Here is a 14,217-nt window from a genome sequence, read left to right on the forward strand (position 1 = left end):
ATGTTATATTGTGATGTGTTATGCTACATATGTTATGTTATTGAATCTAATGCTATTCTATGTTATGTTATGCTAAGTACTAAGCTAAACTCCCCTCCACTTAACCCATTCCAACAAATTTTATTTCAGCTCAACTCAACTCACATAAACTATCCTTAATTTTAGCGGTTGAATTTCAACCGCTGGGCGAACACTAGTATGCATAAGATGGCCACGATTGTCCTAAAGCTAACTTAGCTATTACCTGTTGAACTTTTTGAAGTTGATTTGGATAGTGAAGACCAGTAAATTATGGATTTAAAATTATACCATCGTAATCCTTGTTTAATTCTGTATAAAAAACGTGGTTAAAACAAATGGGCGTTTTTCAAGAACCATTTTTAAAATATTTTTCTTTGTGACGAGATGGTTTATTTTGTGAGAATTAACAATTTTTTGTAATTTGTTTTCGAAAATTTATGTTGAGATATATTATTTGTACGGCAAGATTTTCCTTTAAGGCGACAAACCCCTAGAAATGGGCGTGGAAATTACAGGACTAAAGTTAGCAAAACGCATATATTATTGCGGATTTCGGCGTGTGTGGCTAAGGAATTCTTCAATATTAATTAAAATTTATATATACAATCGCTCTTTAGCAAAGAAGCGGGTTTTCAGGAAATTTTTGGAAAATGGGGTAGCTCCGCGCACTTATATCATATATGTGGATCTCAAAACCTACTTGACCGGTCTCAACCAAATTTGATATACACATTGCGCTTAGGCTTCTTAAGCACCATGATAAAAATTTTTTCAATCGGACAAAAACCACGGGCTCCACCAACGTAACGGTAATTTCAAAAAGCTCAAAGCTAGTTATATTTTAGCGGCAGTAGTCCGATTTAAAAAAAAATAGTCAATACGCTACTTAAGGAGGCTAAGCACAATGTGTATATCAAATTCGTCGATATCGGTCAGTAGTTTTTGAGATACACATATATCATAAAAGTGGGCAGTGCCACCCTCATTTTCCTAAAAATTTCTTGAAAAACCACTTCTTTACTAAAGAGCGATTGTATATATCAATTTTGAAAAAATATTGATGAATTCCTTAGCCCCACTGCTCAAAAAATCTGAAAGTCTGGTACATAAACAATATAAATTCAAAGCCGTATTAAGAAAAATGGCCTAACTTCGACAATTTTTATACGATTGCAATAAATTAGCAATCAGTTTATTTAAAACTGGGGAAATTAGCGATGGTCAAAATTTAAAAAATTAAGATAAATATGGGTCTTTTTTTATTTTACCCGATAAAAAATCCAAACAAGCCAAGTCCGACAATATATTATTATATGCCATTTCAAAGGCCTATATATCCTCATCCCATATCATATTGGAGCTTTGAAATCGAATCAAAAATAGTCATTCAAAAACTCATAAATCTACAAAATTGCATTTTCTGACCTAAATCGACAGGTCGAGACCTCTAAATAACCTTTAAAAAATCTATAAGAATAAATAGGCAATAATATTTCTCAAAACAAATAAAATTAGGGGGTAGGGTCATGAAATTTCCAAAAAAAAACATTTTCGATGGGCACCCTAATGTACATACATATATAGATTTATAATAAAACTGCTGCCGTTTTATTTGTGCGCGCATCACGTAAAAAGTACTGATCCGATTTAAACGAAATTTTAAAGGATTGTAGGGAAATACACAGATACTTTTTTCGTTAGCTGGACCAGGGACCGATCCATTTTAAAAAATCGTATTTAGGGTCAGATTTTCTTGAAATTTAGCACGTAGAAAGCTTATTGCCTGGATACGACATCCGGGACCGATCTATCTAGGACCGAATGTCGATACTTTGCCTTCCTTCTAAATACCTTCGAAACAATATTAGCTAAGAGTTTTGGATGCAGTGAGAGTAGGGATGAAACGATACCATGCAGGTATCGATACTTTTACTTGGAAGTAGTGTCGATGCGTGAAAAATATCGTACCTAAAGTATCGATACCTACTCGTATCGGTACTCATTGTGTATTCCGTATTAAGTTAAATTGTTTCTTTTTTTTAAATCACAAGTTAATCATCCTCTGGGAATCCTAAACTCCGAATAGTAAAATTTAATAATGTAGGAGCTGAAAATAAATAAAACTCCGTTATATAGGAGAACTATATGTTTAATGATGAATGGTATTTACACAGATACATATACAGTTACAAGTTAATCTTATTTATGAAAACATCTTAATAGGTATATAAAAATCGATACTTTTACTTGGAAGTAGTATCGAAAAAAGTGTCGATGCCTGAAAAATATCGGACCTAAAGTATCGATACCTACCCGTATCGGTGTACTTTTACTTGGAAGTAGTATCGAAAGAAAGTCTCGATGCGTGAAAAATATCGGACCTAAAGTATCGATACCTACTCGTATCGGTACTCATTATGTATTGCGTATTAAGTTAAATTTATTTTTTATTAAATCACAAGTTAATCATCCTCTCGGAATCCTAAACTCCGAATAATAAAATTTAATAATGTAGGAACTGAAAATAAATAAAACTCTATTAGATAGCAGAACTATATGTTTAATGATGAATGGTATTTATACAGATACATATACAGTTACAAGTTAATCTTATTTAAGAAAACATCTTAATATATAAAAATCCCGTGTCACTATTTTTTTTTTCATTGAAATTTTTTCTATGCTTCTCACAACGTGCTTGTCTTAATATATAAAAATCCCGTGTCAATGTGCTCGTTTACGCTAATTTCCGAAACTTCTTAACGGATTTCATTGAAATTTTGTGGGTGTGTATTGTTGGTTCCAACTTAAAAGACAGTTTCGACCCAGAGAAAAAATATTTTTTTCATCGAAATTTTTTCTATGCTTCTCGCAACGTGCTTAAAAATCCCGTGTCGCTATGTTCGTTTACGCTAACTACAAACTGCCCATATCCGAAGCGGGAGTTTTCCAATCTTATTTGCGCTACGCTTCATATGTATGTTTATGTTGGGGAGAAATAGGCAGGATAGCAACAAAATAATGTAGTAAGTATTTATACATATAAACATGCACAGACCAACAGCAACAAAAAATTCACCGTTTGGACACCATCCAAGTTTATCCATTCCACTGGCTGATGTTTCAACCGTAACCAGAGATCGTTTTTTTCAAACGTAGGGAACAATAATACAATCTTTTGTAAATTTCGACATCGAATGAAACGTAAGAAACAATATGGGTCTTCACACCGAGATCGGTATTCGGTAACTCGGTGTCTGGTAGATATTATGGGTCTTCACACCGAAGCTTGGTACTCGGTAGCTCGGTGTTCGGAAATTTGTAAAATAGTGTTACACAAACAAAATACGTGGGAAAAAATTATCGAACACTGAGTTACCGAGTACCAAGTTTCGGTGTGAAGACCCATAATATCTACGATGCATGTAACCTGCCTATGTATCGGTATGTAGCAGGACAACGTCTGCCCGGGCTTACTAGTATATTAATAAAATATTTCAGCGAAAAAAGTCTTTTTTTGTTGTATTTCCCAAGAATAGAAGTTTTTCCAAATGTTTGCCAGTCAACAGATTTCTTGACGTGGTTATTGTTGCTCCTGCTTTCGAAAACAATCGGTTGCAAATATATGTGTGTAAATATGATCGGGTTCGACTTAAGGGAGGATACTGGGCTGGATAAATATAAGGACATTTCGTCACTTTTCGTAGACCTTTTTTCCTTTGACCGACGGCGAGCCGTTTGTGGTGTTGCCAGAAGTCGAAGTTATCCTTGGCTCTCGTACTTAAAGGACGCGCAACTTTTTTTGAGAAGTTCACAAATTAGAATAAGGCAACTTCTATATGTTCCAACTGTTTAGCCAATATGATAATGTTGGACGCAAAGCAAGACTACAGACTGCAGACTAGATTTAATTTTTTTTCTACAGACTAGATTCGAAGATAGCGTTTAAACTTTCTGGGATTAGGATACGTTTAATATTTTAGTGTTTTCTAGGATTTTTTATTTTTTATTTTTTTTAATCAACTTGTTTTCTTTATTTCTTTTCTTCAATAACATAGCTATTTGCCCCTACCTTTAGTATTGCCCGCTAACGTTTACAGCGCGAAGAATAATAGAGTTACTCAGTGACTTTTACATCGCGTTAGAACGTCTGTACTGAATATTCATCCACTTAACACTTCCACTCGAACAATTGGCCGTGTAAACGTTGCAAACCCTCGACTTAGGTGAAGCATTTGGATCGCATTTTGCATTATGTCCACTTTGGCGCTTTCCTGCGGTTTTCGCTGGCAATTAAGTTGCCAAAAAGCACAGGGCGATTCATATAAGGCATAAACGTAGAGGAAAAAATTTCGGAGCAAAATTTAACTTGTTATCGGGTTTCCTACCTGTCAAAATTACTTGGTATCGAACGAAAAGTATGGCGTATGTACTTGTATTTATTCGTATCGTTACATACCTAAGTGAGAGGAAGTAATAACACAAAATACTTTTAAGGCACAGCGAAGCACGCCGGGTATCTGCTAGTATTTGATAACGTAAGAACTTCGAAAACGGACATTGATGAATAAATTTTCAACTAAGGTAGTATATTTTCATATATTTGCATACATGTAAATATTCGCGCACATTTATTAGTATTATATTCTATTATAGCTAATGATCACGATCGCGTAAAAACAATAGAGTTTGCATTTCGATAATAAAATTTAAATTAAATTAAATAACTATCGATAGTGAAATACAAATAAACTATTGGTATCATAGTATAAATTTACTAGGTATATGGGAAACCATTTTTACGTTTATACGCATTAGAGAAAAAATAAAATTTGTTCTTATTTGGAACAAACCCCTTCTGACAAGCCTTTTTTAGAATAACTACATTTTGCATGAAAATAATTTTAATCGCGATTAAGATTGATTGAGTACAAGCGCTACAATAAAACTAACATTCTTAACATTCAATTGCATGCACTTTCAAGTGATTGAGTAAGTTTGTTTTATTGCTGCGGTGCCTGATCAATTTGGGGCACCGGGTGCGTATTGCCGATTGGGTATTGTTTTTTTTTTTAAGTGCCAAACTTTTGCCGTACTGAAAGATATTTATAAAACCTGCACTGAACTTTGATCCGATACAGCGTCTAAATTATTCTAAATTAAAGATATGAGTATTTTTACCTCATACACATACAAATATACTATTGTCGACTTCAGCATTAGAGATAGCAAAAATACATATAAACTAACAAAGGTAACAACTACTGCCAATATTGGGGTATCGAGGTACAGTATCGATATTATTATTATTGATTATTTTTTTATTATTAGATTGGCGCTTACACATATGTTAGTGTTTGGCCGAGCTTCTCCTCCGATTTATGGCGTGCGCCTTGATGTTGTCACACAAAGCCGAGGGACCTACAGTTTTACGCTGACTCCGAACGGCGATTGTATTTTTATGCGAAGCTGTTTTTTCATGGCAGAAATAAACTCGGAGGTTTGCCATTGCCTGCCGAGGGACGACCGCTGTTAAGAAAAAACCTTTTTTCTATAATTTTTTTTGCGATGTTGCTTTGACCAGGGTTTGAACCCAGGTGCTGCGGAGTGGAAGCGCGCACTACTTACCACTATACCACAGCGGCCGCCATCGATATTATTATTACCTTCTTTTTATTAGCTCGGGATGTAACTATCTAATATTGATGCGCCTAAAAGATGCAGCGATTTCTATTCTCAAGTTACATACCTGATGACCAGGGAACGGATTTTTAGGACCTAAAAACCTATAAAAAAGGCAAAATAAAGTAACGAAATAGTCTGGAAAAGGCAAAATAAAATAGCGAAAAAGGCAGGAAAAGGCACTAGGTATTGCCAAAAAGGCAAAAAAAGGCAAAACAAAATAGCGAAAAAGGCATGAAAAGGCAAAAAAAAAGGTATTGCCAAAAAAGCAAAATAAGGCACTAAAAAAACAGAAAATACGAAGAACAATCAAAAAATATATTTATTTTAGAAATTTTTATATTACAAGTAAAAAGAGAAAAGCTATGAACTAGTTTCATTATATGAAAAATTTGTACTTTGACTCTTTGACTATTTTATTCTTTCGAGTTTCTAACTCATAAAACTTTAATCTGTATAGTTGTAGTAACATTGAACCATAAGATGCATTTTGAAGTTTTCTGGCAGCATTTTCATTCGATTTTCGCGAAGAAAAGCCTTGAATGCACTAAATGAGCGCTCGATGTAAGTAGATACAAGTGGAGCCCAATTTAAATATGGAACGTTGGAAACGTTCATATTATCAGGAATAAGGGCGTTTTCCTCGCCCTTTACAATTTTATACACACCCCTTATTGTCTTCAAGCCTACGTTAGCTGAGAAAACGGCTTTGAATTTTTCCAACACCAATTTGGCAAGAGGTCCCTGCGCTTCTATAAGCCGCATGGGCATGTGTATATTTTTTAATCTTAAAAAAAAATTGTAAATGCTATAATCACTATTTTAAACGTAGAAAAGGCAAAAAAGGCAAATATCTTAAAAACGCCAAAAAAAAGGCAAATATCTTAAAAAAGGCAAAAAAAGGCAACATCAAATGTATATACATGGAATCAGGGAAAGCTAAATCGTGGACATTCTTAATCGAATATACTCTATCTCTTTAGCAGAAAAAAAGGCAATTTCCATAAAATCCGTTCCCTGCTGATGACAGTACGAATGGCAATTATAATAGGGAGGTTTTAGTTTTTTAAACTATAATTTTATTTTTACTCGAGTATTTCGTTAAAAGCATCGATGCCAAAAAGACTCGGAAAGGAACAAAAAGTGTCGATAGTATCTGAACAGTGAAGATTTCGAATCATCGACGCACAATCCAAAAGTGCGGCCAAAATTCGAAGCTTTAAAGAAATTATTCGAAATTTCGTACTAGAGGGCTTTCGGGGTCGCTAATTACGAATCCAATGTCAGAATTGCAAAATTCAAAATGGCGGATCCAGTATGGTGTCTGGTAAATTTCCAGCTTTTTAATGAGATTTCTTAGAAAAGTTTCAAGAATGCAGTTTTATAGCCCACTACAGAGTTGAAGTAGCTAGGACTTACCGTTGATTTTTGGAAATGTTTTTTTGTTAGCAGTCCAGTCATTTTTTCCATATAAAGTATGTTCGATGATATGAAGAAAATGAGCAGCACAAAACGATACTAGTAAATAAAATTACATACTCGATACTTTTCGTCCGATACCAAGTAATTTTGGTATCGATACTTTTGAACCGAGTACTGTGTAGGTGTCGGAAGAAAGTGTTTGTATCGAAACCTGATTCAGTGACAATTTTATTCCCGGACTTTTATTTTATTCCCGGATATTTTATTTAATCTTATTATTATTGTGAATAGCTAAAAAATTTTGGCAGTTTTGTTCCAATGAAAAGAAAGTCCTACAAAGAAAGGCCTATTATCATCTCATTAAAATATAGCTAGCTTCAAGTGAAAAGTTGCTAATACCATGTTCTGACCGACATCGAAAACATGTGTTTTCGTCCATGTAAAATCTGCCAAACGAAAACCAGTTTTCGCTGAAAACTACTTAAAAATTCACGTTCCACTCATTCCAGTCAGTGTCTGCTCTAGTTTTTTCGATTATTTATCGAAGTGGAAGTCATATTTTATCATCTTCAACACGCCATTTCGGATTTATTGTTAATTGGCTGACCAAAGTAAAATAAGAATGAAAGTAAAATATTGTCAATGAAAAGAAAATGAAGGAAAAGTGTTTTGGTTTTGTTTTTGTGTAGCAAAACTGTAATGAAAGGATCAAGGAAACGAAAACACTAATAACCGGAATCAAAATTTTGTAAGCCCAAGTATGATAGACATTTTATTTTATTATATTATATAATGTTTTTGAGAAAAATACACCGTAGTAATTTTAAAATTTCAAAATTACATTCCTCCACTGAAAAATGAGATATTCGAGCTAACTCGTCGGCACCCAGTGTGCTTTTTTAACACTTCATGCCAATTAATCGTAGCGCTTTCGACAGAAGCAATATTTTGATATGAAACAAAATGGCTTTGAAAACTAATGTAATTGCCTTTCAAGAAAAAATATTGATATTGAGCCACAATCACTCCTTGACCTTAAAGAAATTGGGCAAAAATGGTGTTCTTCGAAAAAATACCTGCAAAATCCGACGGATATATTAAAAAAAAGACATTTTTTGTATTTTTTATTATATTAATATTATAGATTTTGAGACGAGCAACACGATTCCACTGTTCAAAATTCGAAAAAAATTGTGTCCCCTTAATTTAAAAAATTCATCATTTATTGCTTTTTTTAACCGACTTCCAAAAAAGGAGGAGGTTATCAGTTCGTCGGAATTTTTTTTTTTTTTTTTTTTTTTNTCATGAGATATATATATATATATTTTTTTATATGAGAGTTGAAGTCGGTTTTTTTTTGCTTAAAATTACTTGTTTACCTTCCTTTTATTAGCTCGGGATGTAACTATGTAATATTGATGCGCCTAAAAGATGCAGCGATTTCTATTCTCAAGTTACATACCTGATGACAGTACGAATGGCAATTATAATAGGGAGGTTTAAGTTTTTTAAACTATAATTTTATTCTATTTGCCTGCAGCAGTGCATCCTTCACTCAATTTTATATTCCTCGAACAATAAAAGCAATTCAAGTCCTTTAATTTAAGTCTCTAGGCCCTTTGAGAGCTAAATTATTACGATTCTGAAGTTAAACTTCGAAATTTCATTCGACATTTTATGCAATTTTTTTTCTAATTTCGGAGTAAAAACTAGTACAGCAGTTTCGAAGTTTGATTTAAAATTGTTATAACTTGGCTCTCAGAGGGCGTACAGGCTTCTACGTTGGCTCAAATTAAAGGTCTTGAATTGCACTTATTTCTCGGGTGATATAAAATTGAGTGAAGGATGCACTTCTGCATGCAAATAGAAAAAATGCAATAAATAATGCATTTTTTAAATTAAGGTGTTAAAATTTGTTTTCGAATTTTGAACAGTGGAATCGTGTTACTCGTCTCAAAATCTGTAATACAGTAAAACCCGCTTAAGTACCTCTCGAAAAATGTCAGCTTTTTGACGTACTTAGGCGGGTTGGGTACTTAAAAGAACCCGCTTAAGTACCTCGATGCGGGTACTTAAGCGAACATAGTTACTGATGTAGTTACATCTTCTTGTTAACTTACATAAATACTTGAATAACAACATTTAATGAAGTACACATAGTTTAAAACCAAAATCGTAGCATTATGTAAACTCATAAATAAGTATTATTAAAAAAATATTTAGTGCAATGGTCTGTAATTTTTACAAGAATTAAAATGTTTAAAAAGTCAAGGTTGGACATATCATTTTGTACTAAATTCAAATGATATTGTTTGCCACTTATGTTTATTTATTAATTTTTAAGGTTTTTCAATCAATTAAAATGCAGTTCATTCCCTAACAAATAACATATAAACTTAAGCTTAAGATTTTGTAGAACACTTAAAAAAAAATTCATCATAATTTCAAACTTGTTTATCAGAAGTGTTTTTGTGTATACAGTTTTATAGTCCATTCGATTTAAGTGCAATAATGTGCAAGTTTCAAGTGGATAAAAGTTGCCGTTGATTTTTTAGAATTTTTTTACCTAATTTGAAATTAAGCGGGTTTCACTGTACTAGTATAATAAAAAATACATAAATTTTTTGTTTTTTGAATAAACCCCGTTGATTTTGCATGCTTTTTTCGAAGAACACTACTTTTGACCAATTTTTTTAAGGTCAAGGGGTAATTGCGGCGCAATAGCCACAGTTGAAAGGGATTTATTTTAGCTTTTAAAACCATTTTGATTCGTATCAAAATGCTGCTTCTGTCGAAAGCACTACGATTAATTCGCATGCAGTGTTCAAAAAGCGCACTGTGCGGCTTGTGAAAGGACAAGAGATACCTGTAAAATGCTGTGCATATTTTTCAGATATGAGTTCAGAGACAAAATCTATTAGAAATAGCCAACTTCATATCAGAAAAAAATTTCAATTAGCACGAAAGTGTTCCGGAAGTAGAATCACAATACCGAGAGTGTAATTGAAATTCTTACCCCCCTATATAAGAAGGCACATTCCCTGCCCTTTGAAGCTTTGTCAGGGGTGAAGGTTGCCCAGAAAATCGGTTAGTTGCTGAAAACGACAATATTATAAATTGCGTGCGGTAGACACAGATAAGAGGCAAAAACATGCCCTTTTACAGGGTTGAGTGCAACATCTAACACATTTTGCACCGGGGAAGGACAACATTTTTTGGAAGAAACGAAATCACCATTATTTAAAATTAAGTGGGAAATATTTCTTTCATACATTTCCCCCATATATTTGAAGGGCGCTCATACCAAATTGGGCACTTCTACTGCAGAGATCCTAGGGAAGGTCATAGGCAATTTCGATATATCAAGGGGTGCAGCCCCGCCTATACAGATATACATTTTTATGATGCAAATATATCCCGAAAAGTATTTTTAGAGAGCAATGAAATTTGGCACGAAGATATGTTAATTTAATTTAGTACTAACGGCGTTATTGGGAAAGGGGCGTGGCTCCTCTAATTTAAACTGCATTTTTTATACTACTCATATATCTGGAAGTAGTTGTGACAGATAATTGCATTTTGGTGGGAGATTATGTATACGAAATATATCCCAAATTCATCGCGAGTAATAGGCGTTATTGAAAATAGGGGCATGGCACCTCCTGTAGAAATTTGCATACTTTGTATCTCTAGAAGTGCAAGCCTTGTTGTGCAGTACCGGAACTTGGTATGGAGATATATGCAACTGATAGTCATAGAGAAAAATGAGCGATATTGAAAAGGAGGGCGTGGCACTCCCATATAAACTAAATTTTTCATACGGTTTATCTCTGGAAGATTTTATAGTAGAGTATTGGAACTTGGAATCAAGTTATTCCAAACCAATTCTGTATGAGTTATTGGAAAAGGGTGCGTGGCACCCCCGTATAAACAGAATTTTTGATACTGTGTTTCTCTCGAAGTCCTTAAGTTAGAGTACTGGAACTTGGTAGGGAGATATTTGAAATATGTACATCGTATTCTTATTGACAAGAGTGGTGGTTATGTAAAGTCATTCGTAACAACCAAGTATATCATTGTTTTATTTAGAGTATTCAGCATTTTGTATTTAATTGTGGATATAATTCAGCACAACTCAAAGAAAAGTTTCATGCAATTTACCGAGGTATAGATACAAATTCTTTTAATACTGAGTCAACATTAACATCTAGAATCTAGATTGCGATGAATATTGAAAAAAGCTAGCCCATTGTGTGCTCGTTCTCTGCCCTTGCCTGCACATGCGTGATGTTATTTATCTGAATCTGAATTTTTGATAATTTTTAATGGATAACACAGCCCAACAAAAATTTAAAAAAAACTTTGGTACGGCAAATGCTAAAGCCGTGTTTGATAGATTTTTTTTGTTCTAAATACGAATCCGTTGGCATAAAGTTTCCATCAGCTCCAGATTTAAAAAAAAATTAGGTCAAGGTGTCAAAAAATGGGGTTGTTTGCAATATTTAAGAAGCCTAGTAAAGAAACAAAAGGTGATAGAACCTTCCTGGCTTAAATTAAAGCTAGAACTCTCGACTACTATCTCTGAAAATACGATTCCTGCACCTTGACTTGTGACCATCATTTGTTATATAATTTTACTTGTTTTTATTTGCTTTTAGAAAAAATGAGGAAGAAGTGGGATAGAATTTTTGATCGTTTATTATAGGTTTCAAAACGAAGTGTCATTGACATTGGTTACACCAACTGTACATTGAATTCTTGTACAAAAATATATATTTCACATGATTCTAGAAAATTATAAAAATAATAAAATATTATAAAATTATTAGCACCAATAGCTGACGCTATACAAATAATCCAAATATGTCACAATACTCGCTAGTATAATTTTTTAATTTTGTACGTTTCAAAAAATAAATAATCATCCAAAATCTAAAAAAAAAAATTTTAGAACAAGAACGAGTAATGTGCAAATATAGGACTTGACATAAAACGTACGTTTCATAAAACTTAAATTTATTTCATAAAGTGCACGCAATGCTTTCATCGAAAGCGGTCAAAATCCAATGTATACTATAATATCTTTTCAAACACAATATTTGGCTGCAATTTTTTTATACAAATTCCGAAGTATTGCATTCTTGAAAAGTTTTCTGAGATAGTGCTTTTTTGAACTGGCTGCCGAGTTAGCTCGATCTTCCCTCAGCCTTCGATTTGTCTTTGAATCGCTATTTAAAACGACTCTTATATTCAACAATTTTGACTGCGCTTCAGACCATTTCTAATGAAAAATGATGTGGAAAAACAACAATAATTTACCCAGAAGTTAAAGCTACTATCACCACATCTCCTCATCACACTTTTTCACCCCGGTCACTGGGATATGAACCATTAGAAATGGCCTCACGCTCAATAATAATTGCTGATATCTTAAAGTATTTTATACCATTATTATCTTAAACTAAGTGACGGCAAATTTTATGCATATTTCTCTCCCCCTTGCGGCCGGGCCTGAGCTATAGTAAAATAAGAGCAGAAATGCATATAATAAAACGTTCTAAAAATATTTTGCTTATTTGTATAAAAACCTGGGGTGAAACCGGCAGGTATAGGCTAGTAATTGTATAAACATATCCCAAGGCAACTTTTCGAATGAATTTAAATCCCATTTGTTTATACGTAAAACTTCAGCTCACCTGGAATATCTATGATTCGTTGTTGGCTCTTGACTGCAGTCCTGTTTTGGACCAGGTGTAACAATCGCTGGATGTGAATTGAGTACATGATGCGGTGAGGTATGTACTGAAGGCAATAGATTCGGTGAAAATCGGAATGGGAAATCACTGTGGGAAAGAAACACGTTTGAAAGGTTTATGCATTGTACATGTATATCGAAAACCCACTTCAAAAATGACACAACTCAGAACCATTTCATAGCACATGCTAATCATATATCACCGTGCGACTAAAACCAAAACGTTTCAAAGCACAGGAAAAAATTAATATGCTCACGAAACTGGAGGCCAAATATAGTAAAACTGCGTTTTTAGTTTTTTTTATGTTAGGACTTTTTGTAAAGAACTTTCAATTTCAAAGATATGATTAATTAAAAAAATTATTAAAAAATTCAGAGCAATGTAGAATAAAACTAAACACGCCAAGTATGAGAAAAGGAGACTTTAGATTAAAATTTTTCAGCAACTTACAACAAAACTTCGTTACAGTTTTTGCTGAAAGGTAAATAAAAGGTCTGTTAACATTTTCAGTGCATAATTTCAAAAATGACAAATTTTGAGTGGAGTCACCTTTGAAGAGCGAAAAATATTTGACAGTAGTTTGTGTACCACAGTTAGACTGCTGTCAGTATAGTGTTAATAAGAATGTTATAAAAATTAAAATAAGTTGAACTGTTGCATTTTATAATTTTTATAAATTTTAAGCGTTGAAACACATTTTCACTTTGATAACTCCTTTATCCCTTTCATGCGGTTTTTATTTCATATTGGGATCTAATATAAAAAATTTTTAAGAGAAACTAAAACTAATTACCTATTAAAAAAACGTTAAAAAAATAATTGATTTTTATTTGTTTTTGTTATTTTATGGCCTTATAACAATTATATTCAACAATTTTTATTGAGCTTGAGGCCGTTTTTAATGAATAACTATTGTGGAATAGCAAACTATGTAATTACCTATTAAAAAAACGTTTAAATAAATATAATTGATTTTTATTTGTTTTTGTTATTATATTCAATAATTTTATTGAGCTCGAGGCCGCTTATAACACTGTGAAACGCATTTTTCTAACCTTAAAAGGGTTTTGCAAAGTTAGCTCGCTTTCAAAAAATATTGGCGTTCAAAATTTGGCCCTTGCATTTAAAAAAATAAAATTTTCATTAAAAAATTTATTCATATTCATTGTCTGATACAATGTAATCATCCAGTAAATTGTTTACGTCGCGCTCTATTACTTCCTCTTCCGTGTCTTCATCTTGTTCTTCGTACGTCTTCATACTCCACCAACAAACGTCCGCTAATATTGCATTAGGCGATTGCTTTCCTCTGTATCTTTAAAACGTTATAAGTCAA

At 33.1% G+C, this 14,217-nt stretch overlaps 1 protein-coding gene and 1 long non-coding RNA gene across 3 annotated transcripts in view; both read right to left on the minus strand.

Annotated features, from left to right (window-relative positions):
- LOC108372949 (uncharacterized) overlaps positions 1-5,563 on the minus strand; it is a 16,555-nt gene extending 10,992 nt beyond the window's left edge. The window contains exon 1 of the long non-coding RNA XR_001848914.1: positions 5,549-5,563. This is a non-coding gene — a long non-coding RNA (uncharacterized LOC108372949). The remainder of the gene's footprint in view (positions 1-5,548) is intronic.
- The window catches only part of pan (transcription factor pangolin), an 826,450-nt gene that overhangs the window by 308,862 nt on the left and 503,371 nt on the right, over positions 1-14,217 (minus strand). The window contains exon 7 of one of the 2 annotated variants that reach the window (XM_017628276.1): positions 12,822-12,968. The exons of the other annotated variant lie outside the window; for it this stretch is intronic. Coding sequence (XP_017483765.1) covers positions 12,822-12,968 — 147 coding nt within the window. The remainder of the gene's footprint in view (positions 1-12,821; positions 12,969-14,217) is intronic. 2 annotated transcript variants of the gene reach the window in all.

This window comes from Rhagoletis zephyria, unplaced genomic scaffold (genome assembly GCF_001687245.7).
Source record: "Rhagoletis zephyria isolate East Lansing unplaced genomic scaffold, Rhagoletis_zephyria_1.1 Rzeph_scaffold_00004, whole genome shotgun sequence".
Classification (NCBI taxonomy): domain Eukaryota; kingdom Metazoa; phylum Arthropoda; class Insecta; order Diptera; family Tephritidae; genus Rhagoletis; species Rhagoletis zephyria.